Source organism: Dermacentor albipictus, chromosome 1 (assembly GCF_038994185.2).
Source record: "Dermacentor albipictus isolate Rhodes 1998 colony chromosome 1, USDA_Dalb.pri_finalv2, whole genome shotgun sequence".
NCBI lineage: Eukaryota > Metazoa > Arthropoda > Arachnida > Ixodida > Ixodidae > Dermacentor > Dermacentor albipictus.
Window position 1 is genome coordinate 93,073,157 of NC_091821.1, and position 27,034 is coordinate 93,100,190.

The 27,034-nt window shown below is 43.1% G+C and overlaps 1 protein-coding gene and 1 pseudogene across 1 annotated transcript in view; one reads left to right on the forward strand and one right to left on the reverse strand.

The window, feature by feature from the left end:
• Positions 1 to 27,034, reverse strand: part of LOC135902652 (DENN domain-containing protein 1A-like) — a 116,119-nt gene that overhangs the window by 74,576 nt on the left and 14,509 nt on the right. The window contains exons 8-15 of the mRNA XM_065432868.2: positions 26,726 to 26,779; positions 26,211 to 26,272; positions 25,883 to 25,981; positions 25,134 to 25,184; positions 24,508 to 24,553; positions 21,814 to 21,915; positions 10,674 to 10,901; positions 6,450 to 6,587 (exon numbers count right to left, since the gene is read on the reverse strand). Coding sequence (XP_065288940.1) covers positions 6,450 to 6,587; positions 10,674 to 10,901; positions 21,814 to 21,915; positions 24,508 to 24,553; positions 25,134 to 25,184; positions 25,883 to 25,981; positions 26,211 to 26,272; positions 26,726 to 26,779 — 780 coding nt within the window. The remainder of the gene's footprint in view (positions 1 to 6,449; positions 6,588 to 10,673; positions 10,902 to 21,813; positions 21,916 to 24,507; positions 24,554 to 25,133; positions 25,185 to 25,882; positions 25,982 to 26,210; positions 26,273 to 26,725; positions 26,780 to 27,034) is intronic.
• LOC135902679 (U2 spliceosomal RNA) lies at positions 15,002 to 15,181 on the forward strand (annotated as a pseudogene).

Consider the following 27,034-nt stretch of genomic DNA (forward strand, 5'->3'; position numbering starts at 1 on the left):
ACACAACATGCAAATCGCCATCCTGTTTCTGTACAGTGTTCAGAACTTAAGCATGAACAATTTCGAGCAACTTCAATATCTTGTTACAGCAACACCTGCTGCTGCTGCAAGACGGCACACATGATGTAACGGTGGTAGGCTACCACGCGTGTACCGGCCTGCAGCCATCAGGCGCTCACAATCCTCCAAAAATACAGCCATCCATTAAAAAATATGAATTCGGCTCGGAACACTCGCGTCTTCCGAGCCGAATTTCGATGCTTCGCTCATTTTTTCAGATTTTCGTTCAGCATCACTTAAGGGGGGTATGACCTGTTCATTGTCTTACCTGATGGAAAGATTTAATTTTGAAGCAATTTAATTTTGAAGAATCGCAAGTGGCAATGGCGGGTAGATACTGCTAACCTCGCCACTGAGCAAACTCTAAACTAGTGTTGTGCGAATATTCGGATTTTCTAATCATAGCTTCGAATATTACACTATTCAGTATTCGCTTCGAGAGCACTTATAATATTCGTGCTTTTCGAAGTGTTGGCAAACTCACGATCGCAAGTTTGTTTACTGTCCAATACAGTCAACAAGCCATTTTCCAGACGCCCGACTTTTCGGAAATGCCAGATAATTCAGACGCCTTCGTGGCACCACTATGGTACCCCATAGAGTGAATGTACAAGAATGACTGAAATTTAGAACACAAAAAACCTATTCTCGTCCATTTTTCCGGATGTTTTGCCATGACCGCAGGTTCGAAAAGGCATTGGTCAAAGCTACTACCGCTGCCATTTTGATTACCTCGCTGCTTCAAACTGGCGCTCACGCTTGCAGATCCCCTGGCAACCGTAGCTACCGCATTGCATTGCACCTAGCATTGCCGTAGCCATGGCAATGCTAGGCCTAGCTATTTGATGTTCACTACCAAGCTTCCTGCTGTACGGTGCCGTGTTTTTATTAAAGCAATTTGGCCGCTGTTAGCAATGGTGCCAACTCTGCCTTTCTAATTCTCGCCAAAGGCTTCGAAGCTCAGAAGGCACGATCATTGCATGATGCCAGATCGCAAAAGTCAGCTACGCCTCAATAAAGCAGTATTACGCGATGAAACGTGCTCGCAGTATTGCGGTGAAGCATACCAAGAATGGGAAGAGGCAAATGTCATGGGACACAGTATGTATTCCTTAATTACACGTGCGTGCACCTGACGTCTCCTGTCACAGTGAGATGATCGATACACTTAATAAGTGTACTGGCAGGCCTTCAGAGTTATTTCGGGCATGCCTATAGCAGTTCGAGCCCTTGAGGGCAGTAAAAGAAGCATTCCTTTTTTCAGGCCCCTAGGAAGTCCGAAAAAATTAGATGTTGACTGTAATCAGTAAGGCACGATTTTTAAAATAAAGATTGACTCACGTTCGTCAAAACTATATAAATATTATAGTGGGAGTTTGCAAATATATTAACTGTAGTCATTTCATCAACTTCATTTAGGGGCCCCTCACCAGGCCACATAGCAAATTTCGGTTATACACTGGAAGTTGTTACGTGTCCTCTACGAAGCACTCTGCCACAAAAATTTTTCAAATCAGCTCATTAACAGTGCTGCGAACCCATGATTTCAGGGAGCGAGCTCCACTGCCAAGCGAGACACTCTCTCCACTTGCCCCGCCTAGCTTCCTCAAGTGAAGTTCCTTCCCTGTTTCCTCCCACACCTGACCTCGAGGATCGCATGACACATACGTCACGGGCCCCGCCTTAATTTTTTTTCTCCTAGTTTTTCTTTTTTTCGGCACTGCGCACTTATGCTGACGGCACTGCCTGCGAACTGTTGATTGTCTCATTTCGTGCAGCACATGATTTTGCACGCTGTGAACAAGGACACATAAGTAGCGGTATAAATTAGTGCTACACGAATACTGAGGCAGAACAAGCGTATCGCAGAGCATGATCATGTGCTGGAACAAGGTAGAAAACGGCATAGTTCCGGTACCTGCGCACTTGACTGCACGACCGTGGGAACAAGCAGACGAAGCAGAAGTACATCTCTCTTGCTTCAGTGAAAAGTAAAACAAAAAAACATGCAGACATTCCATTTGTGTTTTATTATTTCTCTAAACTTCAATTCGTCAATTCAAGCAACAGATCCCACAAATAACAGATGTTGCCTTGAATAATTCTCGAAGTCACGTGTTACCACGAGCGACGTCACACTGCGGATACGAGTACATAGGCGCAGGGACACGAGTACGTCACCGTCCGGCTTGGAGCGTGGTCGTCTCGAGGGAAAGGGAAAATGACGTTCGGATTGAAATTACAGACCTCTCCGCAGCGCGTAGTGATGCAATTCTTTGCAAACACAATCGTTAGGGTGCACTGTATGCTCTGCACTTGTCAGCTTAAAATGGCCAGTCCTGGTGAGGTCTGGCCACAACAAACAAAAGAAACCGAGCAACAAGCTCCAGATACGCCGGTATATGCCAGTGTCATCTTTGCCAATCTTGGCGCCCTGGTTGCCACACTGATTTCTCACCACCGCCGCATCCAGACACTAAGCTATTGGCCTCAAGATCGAACAGAGTCGGCTCCTAGCGGCGAGGTGACGAAGCTCCCAAGTGTGGATGCCGGTGGCCCGTCGCCGCTCCAGCCGCAGTGTGCAGCGATCGTAGTTCGCGAAATCACGATGGATGTTGACGAGGACGGTTTGTTCGATGGTTAGTAACCTCTCAACCTGTTATTCTTTCATTTTTGTAACGGAAATTCGTAAAGTAAATCGCTGTACGTTTTTAGTGTACTGATGCGAAAAGCATTTGCTTAAAGCGACCACACCATGTGCGCTCGTCTCCTTTCAACGTGTTGTGAGGTTAACATGCGTTCTTTTCCCGTTTCACTGCACCCTTGCCTCTAAGCACAATTCTCAACCATGTTAGGGACGGTGTCTGGTGTCTCGTCGAAGGCGACCAAGTCGTTGCGGCGGGCCACATCATTGAGTGTAGTGCCGTCGCTTCCGCCTGCTGCTCTGATGGTCCTGTGCACGTTATCGCATTCGTGCTGCAGTCGTCCGCGCTTAGTAAAGACCCACACCGAGGCGACCTGAATTTCACCGACGAGACAAAAATAGCAGAATTGAACTGCACATGCCCTGCAGGGTAAAGGTATTGCCTCAAGTTGTTCGGATGTAGTTGGTCGCGGCGCGTATCGCGATTTGTTTACATTACATCACACTAAGCTGACTCGCTGATTTGCGATGTGTTTACGTTATGCGATAAATTTAGAGAACTTATGTTGCTTTGTCGATTTTTGTTTTTAGCCAGACCTACGAAATCGCGAGTTAGTTTCAGAGTGTTACTACCATTGTAAAATGTTTTCGAGTCGCTTTATAACCAGTTGCAACCGTTACACGAAGCTCAAATAAAGCATGCAACGTATAATTTATGTTGTATCATAATCATTAGATCCCTTTAATTACTTTCGCATGCAGGCACTTGAATTTGCAGTTCATCGCTTGATGGACCATCCGCTGTTGGCTCGCGAAACGACACTGTTTAATCTGTACGAGATCATGCGTACACACTTGCCGTGTTTCGGTGCTCGTATTTACACTTCTGAACACAGAGAACAGTTCCAGTGGCTGAGGAAAGACAACGAAAAACGTGACAACTAGTCACGCTCGGTGACGGTCGTTTAAACGGACTCGCAGCTGAGCGCGACCCTTGAATTCACTGCGCAGGTGGCGCATGAAGTTTATAAAATAAATTGCATGCGTGGACACACGGTTAATTTACTTGCGGAAGTATATAAAAGCACAGGCAACTCATTATTGGCATCCCAGGCCACGCCGACACGAACTTTCGCGGACTGCAACGATCTTCACACGCACAGCAACCACACAGCAACTACGCATGCAGCAAACATTAATGCCCAGATTGCCGATTAGGATTCCCAAACGTGATATCATATTGGACTACTCGCCATCCTTTTTCGTCAGCGAACGCTTGAAAGCACCATCGTCGAAGTGCTTACTGCACACCATCGCATACTTGGAAGGCGCCTTGCCGTTCCGAAGCCTGACGAGCCCTTCTCGGCGACGTGCCGCGTCAACGAGATAGCAGTGAAAGCTTATCCCTGGCTCTGTGCAATATGTGCTGCATTGCGGAACCGAACAAAATCTCACGATGGTAAATGAAGCGTTTTCTGCGGGCACGGAGCACAGAATCGCGAAATCAAAACAGTAGCTCCCTACACTTCCACACACCGCACGGGCGACGCATCCACACTAACGGGGCGGCGGTGCTGCCACCTATAGGTCGATCTCGCGGCCAATAAAAACAAGTTTCGGATAAAAAAATAAGTACCTTTAAAATATTTCTCATAATCTTCATAATTTCTTAGAAACTTTTGTTTCCGAGAAAACTCATAAACAACATTTCAAAAAATTTTAAACAATAATATTGTGAAAGAAGGTGATAAGTGCATGACATCACCAGTGTCAAAATAGCGGAAACTTCGTTGGTCAGCAAGATGGACTCAAAACGACAGTGTGGAAAATTCAGCTTGGAAGCATTTCTCAAACTTTTCTCTAAAAAACGAAGTTCGGTACTTCAATAAATAAGTCATACTTGAATTAACTGTGGTCTCATTCTCACATATTAGTCAACCTAATAATTGCATACATCCAATACTTATGCATGCCACTTCCCGGCCAAGATTTTTGAGCAGCAACTATTCGATATTCGATTCGAAAATATTCGGCCAAAATCACTATTAGCTTTGAATTCACTCTGAACTCAATATCCACGATTTGCAAAACCCTACTCGACAGCGACAATGGCAGACTGTGGCCATACCGTCACTGACGTCATTCTCTCTATTGCAGCCGAACATGCATGTAAACTCATTAAGAAACACAAAGACGTCACGAATAATTGAGAAAGACTTTAACGAACCGTTGGGATTAACCCAGTGATAAACACCAGGGATGCACGTTTCAGCTTCGCTGGTTAACTATTTGTACAAAGTGCTTGGGTGGTAATTTTTTTTCTATTTTAGGTATCAAGGACGTCTATATTTGTAAGCTTTTCTTTTTTTATGTATTCACTTGTAATTCAAGCGTAAAATTTTGTATGGAAGCTTTTCTATACTTGCATAAAATTAGGCTTTTTACATGGTCAAAAGTTTCGTTGCAGTCAGCCTTTAAAGGGGCCGGAATCACTTTTTATCAAAGTGGAGAAAGGCATTTGAAGTATAAATAGGCTATTTCAGCAATACTTTGCCGCAAAAAGTACTTCAATGCGTTCAGCAAAAGTGAAGTTATTGGCAATCAAACACGGCCTCCACTGTGCTTCCGTTCCTTCTTCAATGCCTTGCACTGTAAAGACTGAGGTCCAGTGGGGCACGCACACAACGCTCTGCCTTATAAATGTCACCATGGCGCAAAGTTCAACTTTCATTTTGGATATGCCATGACTTCCGCGTTTGGTGCCTATGACATGCTAAACATAAGCCAAACATGGTTTTCCTCAGTGATCCGCAGCGTGCTTAGCCAGTGAACCCGTAACGGCACACCGCGGTGGCCGCAGTATCTACACCATGTAGCCGACCGCAGCTTGATGTTAGCTATCAGCCAATAGCAGCCGTCTAAAGGAATAACGAAATAAAGCGTCCGATGATGGAATAAAGCCTCCAGAAGAGAGTGAGGACGGGGTCTTCTGTGGAAAATAGAGAGTTTGAGAGAAAGGTGGCTTTGCGATCCGCTTGCGAGCTCCCCGCACCGCCTACAACAGCAAAACTTGCCTGAGGTGTTCACAGCAGTGTATGCTACCCGCGGACTATGTTATTTCACGAAGCCCGAGGGGTGGTTCAGGGCCCCTTTAAAAGACACAAATGGGGAACATTAAGTAAACTAAACTGATGAACGAGTACGTTCATGTTATATGTAAACTGTAATATGTAGGACAGGATTGGTACCACTACAATGAAACAACACCAGCAGTCAACCACTGACAATACAAAAAGGTAATTATGTTGCGCTTCAAAATACAGTTTGGCCAGTTGTATTGCTTCTTCAAGTAGAACAAAAGTGATGCTACCTCTTGAAACCACTTAGTTTTGATATTTGCAGTTGCGTGGCGCCATCTCTGCGTGAGTGCACACTCCTGCACGTGCCCCATCGCCAACTTCTTTTGTTTTTGTTTTTAATAGTTTTGCATATAATCTGAATTTCACTGTCAAAAAAATTAATTACTAGTTGAGAAATGTGTTGTCTTCAGGTACTGTGTAATTTACTGAATTAAAGAACATCGAATTAAATTTTGTTGATTTGTGTGTATGCATATCGGTGTCCCTACCACATGATAAGATGTGTGCTCTTAATTGCTTGATGACAATCACTGGTCCCTTTAAACTTAGTTTTGAGCACCAGATTGTGTAGCTCAGTCAACAAAAAAACAAAAATAATTGCCCACCTTCATGTTTGCCAACCAGTACTTGTAATGCTGCTTGAACTGCTTATTGGAGCTGTCATCAAACATGTTCACCTCCAGCTCAAATATGTCGTTGTGGACCTCACAGGAGTTGAGAATCTGCAATCTGCCTTCAATAAACTGTAAAAGAGGGAAACAAATTCCATATTTAGAATGCAAGTGTAGCAACAAAGAACAGCTGGAGTGCCACGTGCAGAGAATCGCTCCTAGGTTTTATTCATTCATTTATTGCTTACATGTTCAATTACAGCTCAGACCACTTATAATGTAAGTGCTTATAGTGCAGTACCATATATTATAGCAGTCTTTTCTGACTCCCGTTTATCTTTCCACAGGACTCAATGTATATGCATACCACTTTAGCAGAGCTGCGCGAGACGAAATACCGGTTATAATGCAGTTGCCTGAAAATCCCAGACAAGCTAGCGCACTTCTCCATGAGGTGCGCCGGCCAAGGGGAGAACGAGAGTGACGCGGAGGAGGAAGAGAAAATGCAAAGTGAGTGAGCGAACGAAGAGAAAAAAAAAATCCGAGGACACCTAAGCACTTTTTATGTGTTGTGAATGCAAAAGCATTAATGTCCAATTTAACACTGCTGAGCAGTGCTTCGAGCTTTGTCCTGCAGGTAATGTACCATCACGGTACGTGCTGCCGAAGCCAACAAGCAGCAGCAGCCTGCAGTGCGAACGCCACATGCCACCGCCATTCAGCACGACGAATGAGTGAGGAAGCAGCAGCGGCCCCCAATGCCAGCAGGCATGCACATCAGCTAAGCCTAGTAGGGATGAGAAAGAGAGATAGGGACTGCATGCCAGCGACCGAGAGCGAGATGGCGGCACCTGTGCGCGCGCATCATGCGACTGTGTCGCTGACCACTCATCTTGCCCCGCAATGTTGCATCGCCGTATCTGCTCCGTCAAGGTGTGCTGGTGATGTGATGTCATGACGATACAACACTGTTCTGTCTGCTCTGCTCCGTCAAAGCACGCTCGTGAGATGGCGTCGCAGCCAACGGGAATTTAGGTGCCATTTTGCTGCTACAGACGGCGGCTTTCTTGCTCAATGGCCCATTTGATGCGAAAGCATCAAAAGCAAAAAAAGCAAACATGGCGGCAGCATGCTGGCTGAGCATGGGTTGCCTAGGCAATGGAGAAGCCTTTTGTTCTGGCCACGTGTCAGTGGCACGCAGTCCGCACCATACGCATTGTCGCTCTTTAGCCCTTCAGTTTGTGCGCAGAAAGTAAATACAGTTGCCAACTAATATTTTCGGATATGGACACGGTCTTAACAATGTCTGAATTACCGGACAGGCCAGAAAAACAAATTTTTATGGTAAAATCTTTTTTTTTTACAACTCCAGCACCACAGAAGAATAGGTTGAGGCTGTGAGTGTGTTTCGCATTTACTCGCTGAAATGGACGTTATCGTAAAGTGCAGCTATTGTGTGTGCGACCTTGACTCCACAACGAAGTCAGGTTATAAGCTGTGTTCCACAAGTTCGCATTGTCCACACGCGTTTTTGCCATTTACAGCAGTATACATGCATAAAAAAACTTTTGCTATATGCATCCACATTAGTCGTCAGCTGATCACCCATAAACCCTACTTTACGCGTGCTGCCCTCAGTTTAGCCAGTATGCGAATCTCGTGCCAGATCTCCATGCATTCATCTACGGGCAGGACATATATCAAGGGTAAGCTTCCTATGACGACGTACCACCCGGCATGCCCTCCAGCTAGACCTAACCAGCATCATCTCATTGGCAGTCAGCTACCAAAGTAGCTGATTGCTATGATTGAGTGGATGTCTCATTTTCCCTTAATTAATTTCTTCTCTCCACCTTGCAAGTTTCCGCAGAACTATCCAGTCAAACTCTTGCCTTTGCTTCGAATTGTTCACAAATTCAACTTCGCCCTACCATCTGCTAGCTGCCTGGTTAGCTCAGACGGTAGAGCAGCTGCCCCAGAAAGGCAGTAGTCCTGGGTTTGAGTCCCGGACCAGGACTAATTTTTCTTCAACTGCAAAGCTTTTCTTTCAAGGAACCCAAATGGGTTTCCTTTGTAGCAACTGCTCCGATTGGGTGGATGTCTCATTTTCCCTTAATTTCTTCTCTCCACCTTGCGGGTTTCCGCACAACTATTACGTCAAACTCTTGCCTTTGCCTCGAGTTGTTGACAAATTTGACTTTGCCCTGCCACCTGCTAGCCACCTGGTTAGCTCAGATGGTACAGCAGCTGCCCTGGAAAGGCGGTAGTCCTGGGTTCGAGTCCCAGACCAGGACTAATTTTTCTTCAACTGCGAGGCTTTTCTTTCGAGGAACCAGTATGGGTTTCCTTTGTAGTTAATGCTACGATTGGGTGGTTGTCTCATTTTCCCTTAATTAAGTCCTCACGTAGGATGGTGGTGATGACACAATGCTTCAAATGCTTTATCATTATATTCACCATAAGGTTAAACCTGCAAGCTCACATAGTCTGGCTGCAGTGACCTTTCAAGTTGTTTTAGCGGTTCAGAGAAACCACACATCTAATGACAGTGATCAGTTTGGCGATGCTAAAAGGCACTATGGTTTTTTTTTTTTGAGCGCTTCAATGCCAGAGAAGAGATGCAGTATCAAGGCATATTGAATTTTACTGTTGCAACCCATACCTAAGAAAAAATGTGCACAGGTGTGAAAATAAGCCACCCTGCTTGAAAACTTCACTATTCTGATGTAAATGTTCAAGAATCATTAAAAAATGCACCTGCTATATATAAGGCGATGTCATTAGACTGTGATCACCATTGCAAATACCATGAACCTCAAAATGACACCAATAATATAGGATATGAAAACCTTGCTGTTCTTACACTAGCATGCACGATTCGCATAAAAATGTGCCCACCTTGTTTACCATATTCAGAAGTGCTTCGACAGAGGCTACTTGGTATGGTATGACTTATGGCTGTGCTGCTAAGTGCTAAGGTGACACCTACACAGTTGTTGTAAGATCCATGTCCATTTCGTGTTGTTATGTGTGTGTGTGCCACCTAAGCAGTGCAACCATACACCACACAGCTGTTTACCATGCAGTCATTAGATTGTGTTCATTGTTATGCCATTGTTATGCTAGCCATGATTTTTGATGAAATAACATTGCTAGATTCCGCTGTCACTGTCTGCTCACAGGAGCTGGCAACATCCTGCTCACAATCTCTCACACTAAAAGGAGCCAAAATGCACCCAGCAAATGTGCCAACAAGTGCCACACCAGCTAATGCCATAGCAACATATTTGTCTCATGCATTAAACATGAACGCTTCTCACGGAAGCTCCTGAAATGCATATGAAACATGAAAATGTTAAAGCAAAAATGTAATGCAAGAATACATTGCAAAATAAAAATTGTGCTTTGAAATCAAGGGAAATGTTAAAGCGGAATGAGACAAGTTCTTAACAAACCAAGGTGTGACTGTGCCAATTATAAATTGGAGACATACCGAACTTTGGGACTCAGGGGAACTACCAAAAAGTGAAAGTTTACATTTCACATCAGATACATTTTTCTCACTCAAGTTTTCACTTTGACAAAGAAAGCAGCACCCACGATACTCGTGTTATTCTTTACAAATACCTACAAGCCACTGTTAGTTAAAAAGCAATAAATGTTTATCTTGGCTTCTAAATAGAGTGAAATCTCAATAAACGGAAATCACTTAATTGGAACACCTTCCTCATGGTTGGTTGGTTTTGTATTCATGAAATTGTATTCAGCTTTGTCTCTCAGTAAATGAAACTCCTGATAAATGGAACCAATTTCCCTGGTCCCTTTAGGTTCCGTTTAAAGAGACCACTGTATGTCCCAAAGAGGCGCATGCATTATTGCCCAACTTTTAACCACGCCAGCAGTCTTGAAACAGCACATGCATCCTGATTGAGAGCACATGGTCACAGATTACCACACAGAGCCTTGTCTGTTTCTTTCTTGCATTTGTTGTACCCCAATACATTAGGTATTGGTGTAAAGAATATTTTACAAAATACTTCACAGTACAAAACGTGAACAAGGTGAATGCAGGAGCCTCTTTGGGACATACCTCCTGCATTCACCTGCATTTATACCTCCTGCTTTCACCTTGTTCACATTTTGCTCATCGTCTTGAATTTCCATCTCCCGCATTTCCCGTCTTTTCTCTGGATTTCACAGCACAAAGGCATTTCTTGCCTGATGAAAAATCTGGAGCTGCAGCATGCGTTCTAAAAAGGGTCGAAGGCTGGCAGGACGTGACTGCAGGAAGCGGTCAGGGTCAAACGTAATTCGCTGGCCCACCTCCATGCGAACGGCTTCCCGGTAGCCACCCATCAGGGCCACTAGTGCACGAAGGAATGCCTGTGACACACCATCACCCAGTGTCTGGTGATGTGTGCGCAGACTGCGCTTCAGTGGCATCACCTGCAGCATAAGCAAGAAGTGTGTTTGTCATTGCCTTCTGTCTAAATGATCTGTAACAAGCCACATTTATACATCTCATCTAAATAGCCTAAATAAAAAGATATTTAATGGCTTATTGTCTTGAAACTGCAAACATGCTTATGAGGGGTGTCGCAGTGGAGGACTCCAGATTAATTCTGACAACTTGGGGTTCTTGAATGTGCACCTAAAGAATGATAGATTAGCATTTTTGCATATGGTCCCCATCGTAATGCCGCTGCCATGACCTGGAATGAAACCTGCAACCTTGTGCTCAGCAGTAGAAGAAGCAAAAATGAGTTATGTGCCAACGCTACAGCTACAAGAGCTATGAATTAACTTTCATCACCTGAGGTAACAAGCACCACAATTTCGGTTTACAGGTATTACGCTCTCACCAGAATGCAGTAGCCACAAGTGGGAACCGAACATGTGAATGTGCTCTGCAGAAGTCGCAGCTTTTCAGCCACTACGATGGATAAACCATATTTGCTCAAGTAAGACACAAGTAAATATTGGTGTGCCCTTGTAATTCCAATATGGATGTGCCCAGGCAATGGCACTACAAAGCATCTATTCAACCCCCCCCCCCCCCAACCCAATCTCGACACACACTTTCTGAGGACAAAAATTCACAAAAAGGAAAATGTTTCACCAAAATGACCTGCCGCAATGCATGCACCACAGCCACGACCGGACAGGAGTAGGGCCAGTGCCCAGCACTAGTCCAGTCATGGCACAGTAGGATAGGTTTTGAACGCCATTAGTGGACAGAGCTAGCTATTTTTTTTTTTTGCCACTAATTATAGGGTGCAACATTGCCTGTTGCTCTATTCCTCCATCCAGTGAAGTTGCTGTTTCCTTTTTTTTTACCTTCTTTGTGAATTGTCGAACATTTGTGCAACGGTTTGCTCTCATTACTCTTAGGGCGCATTAGCACTTCAGGCAATTTTAAGCGATTTTGTGCATCAAGTCTGTCAGTCGGGAATGATGGGCAGGCACAAAAAGGTGGGCAGCTAGACATTGTCCCAACATCATTTGCGATAATGCCCACAGATTTAGCAGGTAGTTATATGCCTGACTTGTGAAAGAACCACACTTTGTTAAAATTAAAAGAAAGAAAAGAAAAAAAGAAAGAAAGTGCAGGTCTTACACAAGTAAATACGGACACCATGCATACACTCACTTCGAGGCAAGTTGCCATATGAATATAACATGCACACTTGGACTTTGATTACAGTGAACTTTGATTTGATGAAATTCAAGATTTACCAAAATTTCAGCAACTTACAATCTTGAACTCCATTGTTTGCAATCGAATTTTACAATATTTAACTCCAATTTCTGTGCTTTTTGGAAGTATAGCAGAATGCGTTGTTGGGCAAGTTGGTTCATTGTATTTGGAAAGATTGGTTGCGCTTTCTAGACGATCACAAGGAAGAAGACAGGACTTTGCGCCTGTCCTGTCTTCTTTCTTGTGATCGTCTAGAGAGCGACCAATCTTTCCAAATTTTTGGCAGTAGTGCAGTAGTAATTTTGCACTGCTGTTTCAATTTAATATTAAAGTCGTTACACATAACACGTACAAGCCTATATAAGGTGAACGTAATAAACTAGAAAAAGAAAGGTTGAGACATATTTCATCATCTGCATGTACTTTTGGCTGTGAACAAAAGTTGTTGGAAAGTGTATATAAAAGGCTGTCAATCTAGATGCACTGCTGTGCCTTCTGCCATCCTTGTAGAAAATCCACACAGGGCCCATTCCATTAATGTCCCCCACTTGAGCACCTCAGTGACATAGAGGATGGATAAATGGCAGGGAGTGTCATGCCCCCATCTTGAAGCCTACTCATCAAAAATGACAAGTGTTGATAATGAAAAAAATATTTTCTTTCTTTTGTTACTACTGCTTGTGCCAAGCAGTCTCTGCTTTGTTGCCAGTGGCAGTCACTGAGATGCATATTGCAACCTTGTATAGTGCTATGAGTATACTGGAGTACTACATTTCTGTTACACTACTTAGCTACCAAGTTCATTTGCACTGACTTTTCATACAGAGGTGGTATTCCAAGACGAATGTAGCTGAATACTATGTTTGGGTGCATTACTCGTGGGTTTCATTCATTCGACCAGCTTGCAGCATAGATACTTTGCTGCAAGCAGGTTGTACAGCTTAAACCAGATAGTATCTTTAGTCTGTTTCGCTTCTGCATCTATTGGTGGCATTGCATAGGACTTAAATGCAGGATGCAATGCGGCTGTGCAGTGCATTTATATTGCTGGCAGGATGCAAAGCATGGTGGGTTTATTAAAACATGGCATGTAAAAAAAAAATGTGCCCCATTCTGAATTGCAGAAACATTGAAGAGTCAATGATGGCATGGAGCTTGTTTGTGTGCAAAGTACAGAGGGCTCAGCTGCATCAAGACTGTTGGCTGTTTAGTGCCAAATTGTAAAATTGTACAAGCGAGATGCTAAGCCAGCAGTGTCCTTTCACAAACAGCCAGAAGGTTTGATTGCATCCTGTATGTAGTAGCATCATGTGCGAGATGAATGGGTGAGTGACCTATTGACTGTTATGGCACTGCTTTTTCCAAACCATCCCATGCATATTAATTTTAATTAAATTCAAAGGTTTTATGTGTCAAAACTACATTATGATTATAAGGCACACACAGCAGTGGGGGACTCCGGATTAATTATGACCACCTGGGGTTCTTCAATGTGCATCCAATGCACGGTACACGGGCATTTTTTGCATTCTGTACCCATCAAAATGTGGCCGCAGCCGCCAGGATTGAATTCTGGCGGCTCCAGGATTCAATCCTTGAGAATTGCTCCTTCCCACTCTTGGTATACTTCACCGCAATACTTCGCGTATTCTTCACTGCGTACTTTCGCGAACCGACTTAGGCAATGCGTCGCGCATTCCGACCTTCGAAGTCATTGGCGAGGATTATGAACTAAATGCCTTAGAAAGGCGGAGTCAACACCATTGCTAACAGTGACGAATTCTTTCAATGAAAAACACGAGACCGAACAGCAAAGTATGTAGGCATAGCATTGTCGCGGTAACAGTGTACTAGAAGGAGAAGTGCTGCAGGAGGCACTCTCCGCATGGCTTAGGCGGTGTAGCCAGTAGCGGCGGCGCTGCGATCGACCACTCTTGAAAAAGCAGCACACAAAATGCTTGCGTGCACTGTGACGTACACATATGCTTGACAAGTGCAGGAGGTTTTGTTCAGATTTCTGGCCGAAGCACTTCGTTTATTTGGTCTGTATTCTCTGCTTACGATCAGACAATGAAATGTGTATTGTTTTTTGCCACAGATGCTAAAGTGTTTTCTGAAATTGCTCTAGCACGACTGCCCTCGCCGCTGGAACCTAGCCACGCTATCAAGAAAATGGCCACTTTCGATCACAATGGAGTCCCGTCCCGATGAACTTTTTTCAACACGATAGAAAATTATCACTACTATACGTTCAGCAACCAGGTATTTTGAAAAATGCAGTGCCCCTCTACCCTATGAAGGTGGATAACCAGTGAAGCTCTGTATGTGGGCCCCTTAATGGTGAATGGAAGGTGAGGCACAACTAGTCGCTCCTTCACAATGTTGTGCCTCGGAAGGTGATGAGGCACAGTGGGTATGCATACCCATGTAGTGTTGCAAAACGTGGCACAACACCTTTTACTAATGAATTCTGGCACGTAGAACATCAAGCACCCCATCACACTCCGAGGGCACACACTACTTCACCGTAGCCAAGGCGATCGTGCGTTGGTCGATGTCCCGCAGTGCAGCAATGGTTATGAGGTCACTTCAACATCACAAATGGTCACATATAACACAGGCCACACAAAACTGGTTCCCCACAACCTCCCTCTGAAGCCTGGCCGTTGCTCTGGTGAAATGTTCCAAGTCTGCAGGATCGGGGCCACATGGACAATGCGCATTTCTTTCTGCCTCACGGTCCTGGTGGTCAGCACGCTTATGAGACTGCCACCACGGGAAAGCGGAACGAAAGGAGAAATGCAAGCACTTGCAATGCTGACAAAGAGAGGGCAGTACAAACATAGATATTGCTGACACGAGTGAAAGTGTAGTATCTGTTCTTATCAACTTAGTATCCGATACGGGTTGTATTTGGACCGAAGATTTTAAGCATATTTTTGCAAGTTCGCGGAGTGCTTAAAGCCTGCTTCACCTCCGCAGTGGGTGGGCCCGGTATTGCACTATCTTTGGGATCGGCCCACAATGGGAAGAAATTTATTGTGCTCCCGCACAATAAATATGAATGAGCAGAAGGAGAGGACTAGCACAACGATGATGCCGGAAGCCAAGCGATAGTTTTGCTGAAATAGAAAAGCAGCTCATTGTTGTGTTTAAGGTGACCATGTTTTGCCGAACAGTTTAACAACCCAGTGAAAACACTTCGTTCATAGGACATCTGAATCATGTTCCTATGTCTATGCGCCATTTCGGATACAAATAGGACATCTGCTGGACGTCGGCCTTGGATATCCTAGTACGAATGTCCCAAGGTTATCCAACATGGACATTTTTTCGACATGCACATGAATATTTGTCCTCCAATTCAAGCTATGTCTCATGAGTTTCCTCATACCAGAATTATGTTACCTGGCATGTTCAAATTACAATCCGAAGCTATCACGTCTGCAGCTTGTGTTTACGTCGTACTACAAATTTTCTAACGCAATTTAGTACTTTGAAAACTACAATTCGTGCAACCACGTAATTGTGCTTGGCGCAAGGCCTACAATAATCAGGAGTATGCTGCACTTGCGCACATGTGTGCACGCGCATAACATGTGCACACAATGTACCTGCTCTTGATGCATGGGCGCTCTGCCCATTGCATCATCGTGTGCTGCGACGGTAATTTGCATTACGGCAAACAATATGCAAAAGGCCCTGGCATATGTACATAAGATGTACGCAGTTTGTTCACATAATGTCCCTCATGGACATGCAATGGATGTCTGCAGGACGTATTCAACACATCCCTAGAATATCGATGTCCTAGCAGTGGATGTCCATAGGATATCCATAGAATGCAATTCTTGTCACTGAGGATATGCGTACGGCATTTTACAGATGGGGCACAATTCTGTGGTCTGTGTAATCTGTAACTAAATGCTCACTACACAGGCATCACAGTGCATAGGGAAGCACACAAGAGCGGTTAGGGCACCGAAAAATGATATCCAGACTCAGATATCTGGATATCAGTTTTCCACACTAGTGCAATGACAGCATTAATTGGTATTGTAATGGGCACAAGAACAAATGACCTGCATTACAAAAGTTCCGCTGGTTGCTTTTCTTCAGCAAATCCTAGTCTCCGTAACAACGAAAGTAAGTTTAAATTAAGCAGCTACATTGTAGAATTGTTTTCTTCTTGGCACACCTTTTAAGAGCACCTTAAGTGAGACCATGAAAAATGAGAACTGCACAAACGCATAATGTCGCACAATATCAGCCACCGGCCTCGTTGTTGAAGCAAGCTGAAATGTTCATGAATTTAAAAGCAGCAGACACTCAGAGAAAGCAGGTGAAACACCCCCTATCAAGCACTTTGAAGCCACACAACAAACAGGCACCGCGTGCAAGAGTGAGCGATTGCAGCGCCGCCGCTCCTTTTGCCACCAGCGGCTTCAGCTGCCCCTATGCGGTGCTGCCTCCGTGTGCTGCAATGCCCCTTTTAGTTCACTGTACCGCGGTGGTGGCTATGTCTGCCAGAAAATCTGCGTGCGAGAGCACCGGTTCGAGGTGGTGAGATAATAAACATGGTGGCGGCGATGGCTTCGATGACGTCGTTTCGGACTTGCGGTCATGGCAAAATGTCCAGAAAATCAGATGGTGAAGGGCTCTTGCATCTGAAATTTCAGACGTTCTTATACACTGACTCAATGGGGTACGTGGCGGTGCTGCAAAGGCATCCGCATTATCGGATATGTCCGGAAAATCAGTTGTTGACTGTATACGCGGCTACGTGCTGCGTGAGGTAACTCTCACCGACGTACAGGAGTGCTAAAAAGCTATATGCCTGACCAAAAAGAATATGACAGATGAACAAAACTTTGCCCATCCACTGAGATATCCATTATATTAAACCACCAAGTTCAATACACCTAACATGTCTGAAGGTCTTTACCAAGCCTAAAAAAAAATTCTGAAGTATGGCCACTGCAAAAGCTAAAATTTTGCAGTTACCCCTCAAAATTATTTCATTCTTTTAAGGTTTCCAGGTTTTCTTCTTTTGTATATGGTTGGAAAGCAGACAATATTGAACACACTCAGATCCCATCAATATACTGATTACACAGAATGGTTTGTTTCCTACCCCAACACTGTGAGCAGGTTACATTAACATGCAAGGCAAACACACCCTTCCAAAGCTGTCTTCATCTGTTCCCACTGTCTTCCCTTCAACAGCTCCTTAGGTTTACAGAGCAAGGAAGAGGAAGACTATCTCATTTGAACCCACTTTCTGCACAAGAAAGCTGTGAAAAGGCTTTTCTCAAGACTAGGCTTCTGTATGCAGAGAAGTAGACAACTACCATAGCAATGATTTTGGTTTGCTTTCTTGTCTATAGTAACTTAATAAATCTCATTAACAATAATTTTAGCTACTGCAAATGTTCTGGCTAAACCACTGAAAATTCACCAAATAAATTTAAAATCAACCACTCAGTTAACCAATCGAGTTCTGCAGAAACCTGCAAGGTGGAGGGAGTTTCACGAAAGGAAAATCAACCATTTCCCTAATAAAAGCAAAATACTGCAAAGGAAACCCATACAGTTACCTCAAAAAGCAAGCTTCATGTCAAAGAGGGAGTTTCATGAAAGAAAAATCAACCATTTCCTCAATAGCAGCACAATGCTGCAAAGGAAACCCATACAATTACATCGAAAAGCAAGCTTCATAATCAAAGAAGAAATCATTCTGGTCAGAAAACTAAACTTGGGATGACTGCCTTGATGAAGTCGTCACTATCAATCAAGCTAGATGGAGGCTTGCTTGATATAGGATATGGCAGCATGAAGGTGAATTAGTAGACTACTTTAAGTGCAGCAGGAAGCTAGAATGATAACTAATCAAATAACCTTCAGAGAAATGCACATTGTGGATGAGATTCCTTGTAAGGGCAATTTGCCATCTACCTGGTAAAAGAATAATGTTGCAAAGACAACCCATTCTGACAATGGTAGGTCAGAAACTCTTGACCACTCAACCATACTGATGACACATTAACTTTCACAGGTTACTGTAAGTGACGAAAAAGTGGCGGTGCCTGAATTCTACAGTTATGTTCGCTGACATATATGAGTGAAAATGAGGCACCAGAATTTGCTTACAAAATACAAAATTTTTGCAAAAGCCATCAAACTTATTTGTCAAAATCTGCAATATCGTGTGTGACCATAAGTGTACGTGATTATAAGCTGTCATATACAATGCACACAACTAAAATGGGTCCTTAACCCTTTAAGGCGCCTTGTACACAATTGTGTACATTGTACTTCTGGTGTTTTTTTCGCGTTTAGGGCGCGCAATTTTCTATTAGGTTGGCTTTAGCACATTCCCAAACTTTAAACTGACAACCATGTGCATTTTGGGCACCATGTGTCGCATTTCGGTGAAGATGTTCATATCAAAACAAGAAATGGCGGACGCCGGAGCAGCAAAGAGCGGTGAGTCAAGTTCTTATTTTTTTAGAGCCGCTTTTTTTTATTGTGGCAAGCGAAAAAAATTAGACGCGCTTGTGCATCATATGAAGTACCCGAGGAGTGATAATTTTATCCCTTCTGAGGAGATGACCGAACGCTAACGCTCGCACGCGCATGTGTACACGATTGTGTACAAAGCGCCGTGGTCGCTGCAGAAATGAAGAACGCTGAGAGTTGCTTCGATTTTCTTTCCAGGTTTTTTGGCCATTCGTCGTTCTTTCTACAATGCAAACAAGTATAAGAAATCCCAAAAGACAGCTGAAAGGCTTTTAGAGCTCATTGCTGATAAATGTTTCAGACGTTGGGGAAAATGACGAAGAAGAAGCCACGTGCGAAGCGACCGACGCCTGCGTTGCAGCTGCGTTCACCAACCTCACAGAAGAGGAAGATGCTGCTGCAGGGGAAACGCAAGCTGAAGAAGTGGACACAGAGTGTCTTTTCCTTTTGTGAACCTGGGTATCTGCAATTCTCGGCTGGACTACCACCGTGACGATCAAACGCTGCCTGGAGCTAAACTCCTATATTTGATGAATTTTCGCTTGCTTGCAAGCTGCCGAAGCATTAATTAAGTCGGTACTACCCGAGAAAAAGCGTGGAAGGCCTTCTCTTGCAGAGATCCAAGCACCAAAACCAAAGATAGGGCAAAAAAGCAAGAATATCGCTTCCTTGCACCGACGCGCACTACGACGACTCCTTTGACCATTGGTCCGAATCCCGCGACCAGAAGGTGCGAATCAGGTGCAAGCTCGAGAAGTGCACACGAGGCACCCGGATATTCTGCATGAAATGCGCCGTGCAACTGTGCCTGACGAAAGAGAGAAATTGCTTCCTCGCATTCCACAAGTGGATTTTGTGACCACCGAGGCGCTGTGTACACAATTGTGTACGATGTTGCAAATAATAAAGTTTCATGATAACTTTCAAGAATTCGATGGTTTTGTGTTTCTTAGGTCCCAAAAAGAATGTTTATATATAAAAAGATTTTTTTCTATGCATAATTGCAAGTGGCGCCTGAAAGGGTTAATGAAATGGCTGTTGAAGTATTTTTTTGCAGCTGCCATCAATGCCATTGTGAAGCACAATAACCCTCTTCTCAGTATTTATGGTGGTGTCATGTTGTTTTGTTTGCATGCTTCTTTAATTTATTGTAATAGTCAGCGCTCCCTCAATGTCCCTTGTGTGGCAGCGTAGTGGCAACATTAGGATTCAGCATGGCGTCATTTCTTCTCGAACTTCCCGAGGTGTGGGGATTCACTTGGGGTGCCACTTCAATTGCCTGTTTCATTGCACTTAACTTAGTTATGTTTGTTTTGTTATGAAGGCAACTGAAGGGAATCTTTTTTCTTTCTTTCCCCCCCCCTTTTTTTTTGAGTTCCGCAAGGACGAAATGAATGCATAGACAACTGCCAGACACGGCATTGATGTCATTGACAGCTGAGAAAATTCCATAGCAGCCAAGTGGCGCCGGCGCTTGTACCACAGGTGGCATGATGGCATCGTGATATGTGGAGGAGCTACAAAGGAACCAACCAGTAACATCAGAGCATGCACCAACCTATCCCAGCATAATGCCTTCCTCCTTAACCCTGGCTACTCTCTACTTGTATCATTCCTCCACCCAACTATGCTACCTACTCCCAGAGCCAGATAACAGAAAACCAGAAGAGGTTTGCAAAGAAAGTTATCACTTTAAAAGAAATCATACTGTATCTTCATTCATGACTGAAGCAGCGCAATGGGACCAGGCCATAGAAAAAGGAGCCAGCAACACACAGCATTAACTAGCTGCTGAAATTTTTCACTAGAACGAAGATTCGCCATGATTCATTATGTCTATTCCGTTTCACACAGGATGAACAAGATGGTGTCAAATTTTCATATTAATGCGATGCCGTCACCAAAAAAAATTTTGAAGAATTTGTGAGGCAGTGAACAAACTAGCACTCAGGAAAAGGATTCAAGATCTAAGACATGGCACAGAGTTTGTTTATCATAAAGCCTTTTTTTGCAGCATTCAGTATAAAGGCCAGGGGAGGTGATTAATAGTGCTCACCATAGCACTGGTGAGCACTGGTGAGCACCATATGGTGCTCACCAGTGAGCACCATAGCTCACTTTAAGACCTATGTGCAATTTAGTGCTGTGACTGTGGCTATCATTCATTCCTCGATAACTGCAATAAAATGTCTAGAGAAATACTGACAGCATAATTCATAAAATAGAAAGGGGTGGGCTATGTCAGTCAGCCAGCTATCTTGCTAATGTGAAGTGGCTCTGCTAGACCTAGGGAGAAATCTGTGCTTGTCTACTAGATGCATACGTCTTGGTCGGTAGAGAAGCTCCCAGATGTAGCATCTGCAGCATTGTTATTCATATCACTTGCTTGTGATCTCAGATTGTCCTCACTGAAATTTTTCACAATATTTGTCAACGTTAGAGAATGAGGGACACTTACCACTCAACAGGCTCATCTTGTGATGAAGGCTTTCTATTAGCTTTGTTATTTGTTTATTGAAAATATGTTACAGACCCCTTGACAGGGCATTGAGTAAGGGGGGTAATTAAAGTACAAAGTAACTCGACAGAGTACATACGGCTCAAATTAGCAATTTAACCCAAAGAAATGTAGGAACCGATACTAAAGTGGTATGACGGCAATATAAGGTTGGGCAGAAAAGAGGGTAACACGAAAAATTAAAAAAAAAGAATATTGGCTGGAATTTATACATATGGCAAAACTGCACACAAGAACTATAGAGTGTACCAATCACAATGACGACAGCAAAAAGAAAAGAAGCTACAACCAAGGATAGACAGCCAAATATGCCTTTATATAAAAGGAATGACAATTCAGAATGGCATGCAGCTGAGTGAATTTTACTCTACACTAACATGAATTGGTTGTGCTTCCCAATAATGTAAGGAAAATTATGCATTACAATATTAAAGATTGATTAAACATCATACTAAAGGAATTACTGCCCAAGTTTGTGGCAGTGAGTCAGGCTAAGGATTCCTCAGCACCTTCATATGCAGGGCAATGCGGCATATTGTATAGTCATCCAAATCATGAAGGGCGCAGCATACTGTACAGACAATGTTTATGTCAATTTGCACACATCATAATATGCTACTCACAATTTCACTTGGAAGTGTTTCCACATCCTTGAAGGGGGTTTCAACCTTGTTGTTGTCAACATCCAGGATAACCACTTCACCGAGCTCAGTTTTAGACACCCTCTGGAATTTAGCAGAAACCATCAAGTTATTTGCTAACAGTAGGAAATGTAAATGCACCCAATGTCACAAAACTTTCCATATCAAGTGTGAAATGACTAGATGCCCCTTAGGTGGCGATGTTACTAACAGGAGCTACTGGTGGCTGTCCCAGCAGGAATCTTGCAGGTCACAAAGAGTTGGTAGTTTACACTTCATCCGTCCACATCCTTGTTCCCTTCTTCGCGATTTTTTTTTTTTGACAGTAAACCTCAGCCCAACTTCATTATGAACATCTGTCATGTCAGTACAAATGGCTGTTAATCCTTGAAAAACAATGGGTCCTGTTTAAAAATTCAGTTTGAGAGCACACTGTGATAGAACAAGCATTTCCTATTAACCATAAATTGCCAATCCCACATGACAGACAGCATCTGCATGTCATTCATCTTGAAAGAGTTTAAGAGCATTGTCCCGAGTGACTTCCTGAGTATTTTGCCACAAAGGGTGGGCAGTGAAACTTCGTTAAACCGTAGTCGGCCGGAGCTCGAAAAAAGTATGCACCAAATGGCAGTACTGCTTAACCAAAATAGCATGAGATCGCCCACTTACCTGTCAAAAACGGAACTCAGAGAAAGTCCGACGAAATGGCAAAAAACATGCAGTAGTATTTATTTACTTTGTGCGACAAACATGTTATTTTCGCTTGATACCGCGGCGGCCTAGCAGTGACGACAGCGGCCTCAAACTTGCTGAAGCTGTGAGCCAGCTTTTCAGCCAGCCCCCTCTTCTCGGCAAACACTCGCATGGCTATTCCTCGTTGGCACTACATATTCTCTATGCACAGGCGCGGTAGTGTTGCAGAAGTCGCGGGGCACCTCTTCATTGCAGGGTGCTGTTCCCGTTGCGACGATTGCATGTATGAGGCTGACATGACGCGCAGCTTCTGCCACTGTCTGGCCTGAATCGCCTGTGCTGTCGCTTTCCATGTCGTCCTTATCCCTGTCGCTAGGCGACACTTCGGCAACAACAGAGGTAACGATGGCGAAAAGTCGAACCTTGTAGCCGACACCTCTTTACAGTCACAGCAGCGCTGCCAAGGAAATGCTGCTTCGCATTCCAAATGCCACACACCGTAGTCAACAGTAGATTACTTCGTGTGCCAGCACCGACTTCGTATCACTTTCGATAACACGAACGATGTCTAATGTTTCTTCTATGCTGAGCACCCAGAGTCTATTTTATCCGAGCTTCAGCATGACGCGAGTCCTTGTTTGTACGTTTAGAAAGCACGTCAATTTCCTAACTTTTTCTTTTCTGTCATGCGCTGCCACTATGTAGGGATACAGGGAATTTTTTTCACGCGCCTATCTCTCTCAGTTTTAGTTGCATGGTTTGTTTTAGCACTAGTTTGCTCCCGCACATCTATATAATGCGCGCGCACCAATGCGCTCACGCATTGGCGCACGCGTGGGCGGGCGGCTGTTTGGATTTTGTTTCGTGGGCAGTTTCGGCTTTTTGCGCTTGCGAAACTGATGGCTATCTCGTTCCTGATTGCTCAAAAGGCGACCTTTTGTTTCTCGCTCATTTAGTGCTCACAGGGGTATGCATAGGAAGGATGCCACCGTGCATGCGTTTCCGTTTCTTTTCTTTTTTTTTAAGACTGGCGAAAACTAATCGCCCTAGCTGGTTGGCGATAAGATGAAGATTAGTGGAAGTTTGTCACATGTGTTGCTTTTTTTTTTTGATGGGCACATAACCAAACAGTTTTCTTGAGTGCACGCACCTACGCAGTTCAATTACGCTATGGACATACGTATTAGTGTAAGAGCAGGAACATTTGAGGCTTGTGAAATATTCTCCTGTGCGGATTTTCAAAGCCTTAAACTATGTGCATAAAAATGCATAAAATTTGTAATTCTGATAAGTTTATTTTCTTTTTTATTTTTGTTATTCATGTATGAAGAGTGCATATATACCAACGCAAAAGATTTTTTTCTCACTTTACGGTCACCCTAGAAAAATTACGATACATTTTTTTCGAAATAAGTCCCTAAGAAGAATCAGAATCTGCAACAAAAAAATCGACCCTGGGCGGTCGCATATGGCGAAAAAATCGACCCTCAAAGGGTTAACGCACAAATGCACAGGGCGCTTGGAGGTCATTGTGCTGATTTCCGAGGCTTGTTGTTCTGCCGGGCCACCCGATGGAAATGACGCACTGCCGTGTTTGCGCAACAACAAGTGGAAACACTAAGTGTTAACCAATATATGTACGCAATAAGCTGGTATGGTTTATGCGGATACAAAACAGATTATGTTCAATGGCCGCTGAGTCGGGGATTTGACTTTACTACTTTTAATATGAAACTACTGTTTAAGCAGGTACGGTTTAACGAGGTTTTACTGCATCATGTGTGCAGTGTGTATTAATCATGGTAAGTTGCAATGTTGCTGATAAAAAACTAATAAATTTGAATGCACAAATGCATGCACCATAACTTAAGAAAATGTAACTTGTCCAAGGGTCCTTTGTGGACTATACTGTGTGCTATATGGCTAACACAACTTCTAAGGCAATACAAATAGTAAAATAGGAGGAAGAAAGCTACTCACTGCTAGTGTAACTGCAGGAACACCAATAAGGAATGGCATTGGAGCACTGGAAAAGAAAAAAAAATGAAAAACATATACGCTAAATGAACTTCTGTAACACCAAAGCCAGATCAATCTACATAACTATTTCAATCAAATTATGTGCTGCTGTAATTTGTTTCATCCTTTGCTATTGTCCCTTATGCTACCACACTGACACTGCCACAAACATCTCCCGGTTAATGTATTTGAAGCACTTTTAAAGTGCAGTGCATTCATAAACAAGTGAAAGGTGACAATGTTACGCAAAGCTGGAAGAAAAGCTGTATGCATAGACACACAAGAAATACTCACTGGTGTGCTGATGTCCCCAGTAGCATCACTAGTGTTGCTCAGTTTTTCCATAAAAGAATACTTGCTGATTTAGATATAAAGCAAACAGTATTATGCCAGTTTCAGCCAATATCTAAGTACTGTTATTAATTAAAAGGGAATTCATCTGTGTCAGAAATTTCTATTCAGGACCATTGATAGTGACTCCAGTAATTGAACAGGCTCCAATACTACACCGACATTTTCAGCTTAGACTGCACTACTGTTGAAGACAAAAACATGAACTATGGCGAGTAGAAAGTATTTTAACAAACCTGAGGTAATCAAGAAGATGATTGGGAAGAACAGGGATATATATGTGCTGCCTGTAATAATAAAAAAAAAAGAACAGTAGTGAGAAAAGTCAACAGTGAGACTCCAAGGGGAAAAAAATATATTTTTAAGAAATCAGCAGGGACAAAGTACCCACGTTTTATACAGTCATCAAACACATCCATGGTTTGAAGTTGAGATCCAATCAAAGAAGCAAGCAATGATTGCACCAATGCCAGTATTTCACTAATGCCAGTATGTGCACAAACGAAATAGTTCATGTTAATCAGTATTTTTTGCATTGCGTCTGTGGTAAGCTTAACAAAGGTCTAAAATTATCAGCTTAAAGAGTTCCACCTTAGCTGAATAACACCTAACAGCAGTCAGGCACTGTATGCATGCTTCTGAAACATTGAACTCTATAAACTATGATAAGTTGATAAGGTTTTTCTTTAAAGGAATGTGCTTCAAATGGGAATATTCACACTTTCAGGTATGGCAACAGACACATTATGAGCTGAAAATAAAGAAAAGAGGACTTCATTCACAGCATACAGTTATAGAGTGGCTCTTCCTCATCCCGACGAAAACAACAATCCAAGACATAGAAACCCTACGTCTTTGCTGAGCACTATGTACACACTCTAAACACAGTACAAAGGAGCCACAAACCATGTACACAGTAAAGTTTTTTGCCATACCGGCAAAGAGTAATTCGCTACAAATTCAAACAAGGATCAACATTACTCACCACTCCATGGGATAAATAAGAGCATTTGCTGCCTGAACACAGGCACTTAACCTGCTGAGGCGTCTTGAAGTGATCAGAATTCTTCGCTCATGTAGCATGCTACATAGGTAACAAAGGCAAATGTGTGAGCTGCTTCATCAGCAATGCACAGTAAACTGAACATACTACATATCTTAGTCTAAACCATTATCAGACAACTCTGTATTATACAAAAAGAACACAGCCAGAATAGTGCCACCCAAAAAAACTAGGGAGGGACTGAGGTATGGTGGAATAGAGAAATGACGAAAACTTGTAGATAGATACAGATGATAAAAAAATAACATACCTTGCAAACAACACAATCATATTTGTTGCATCAACTGCATTGAAGTATTCCGTCAGATTTCTCTGAAAGGAGACAATGCAAGGCTTATTTCAAAGGGAAAAGTCTCAGATAAGAAAACAAATTTATGTAAGAATAACTTGAACACTAAATAGCCTGAACAGCCACACCTAAGAAAGAAGCCTTTTCTGTTTATTTCATGCCCTTTTTTGTTCATATATTTAGTTTTGCAGCAACTCCTCCGAACAAAAGAACAAAGAAAAGCCTTCACAAATCAAATACTACTAACATTAAAAAGAGGACATCTGCCAAAGCTGCACAACAGGCTTGCCATGAGTGAAGATTATTTCACAAAATTTAATACTAAGCCCAGGCTAATTCTTCTGCAAATGAACCTTCAAGTGCAAAATAAATTGCAGTTATTTGTATCTCATTAACTTTCAAACAAATCATTTGATTAAATACCTAAATGAACACTCCATACATTAGTAGGAAAAGCTTGAATAGCAAATACTCACATTTTCAGGAATGCTCGGTAACTTTGTATGATCTGAACAGGCACACTGAAATGGCTGAAATTATTTTTCTTGTTACACACTACAGAAAGGCATATGACCACTGCTACAGGTAAAGCAGATTCTATTACTAGCATTTTTTGGAAGCAAGAAGCGTTTTTATGGACTATAATCCTGTTGTCGAGGCACATATAGTATGCTTTTCTACTTTTCTCGGTGGATATATATATATATATATATAGTAGGCAAAGAGGGTTTCTTCAGGCTACCTTTCAAACGTAAAGAACTTGAGTGGTGCTACAAGGTAAACAG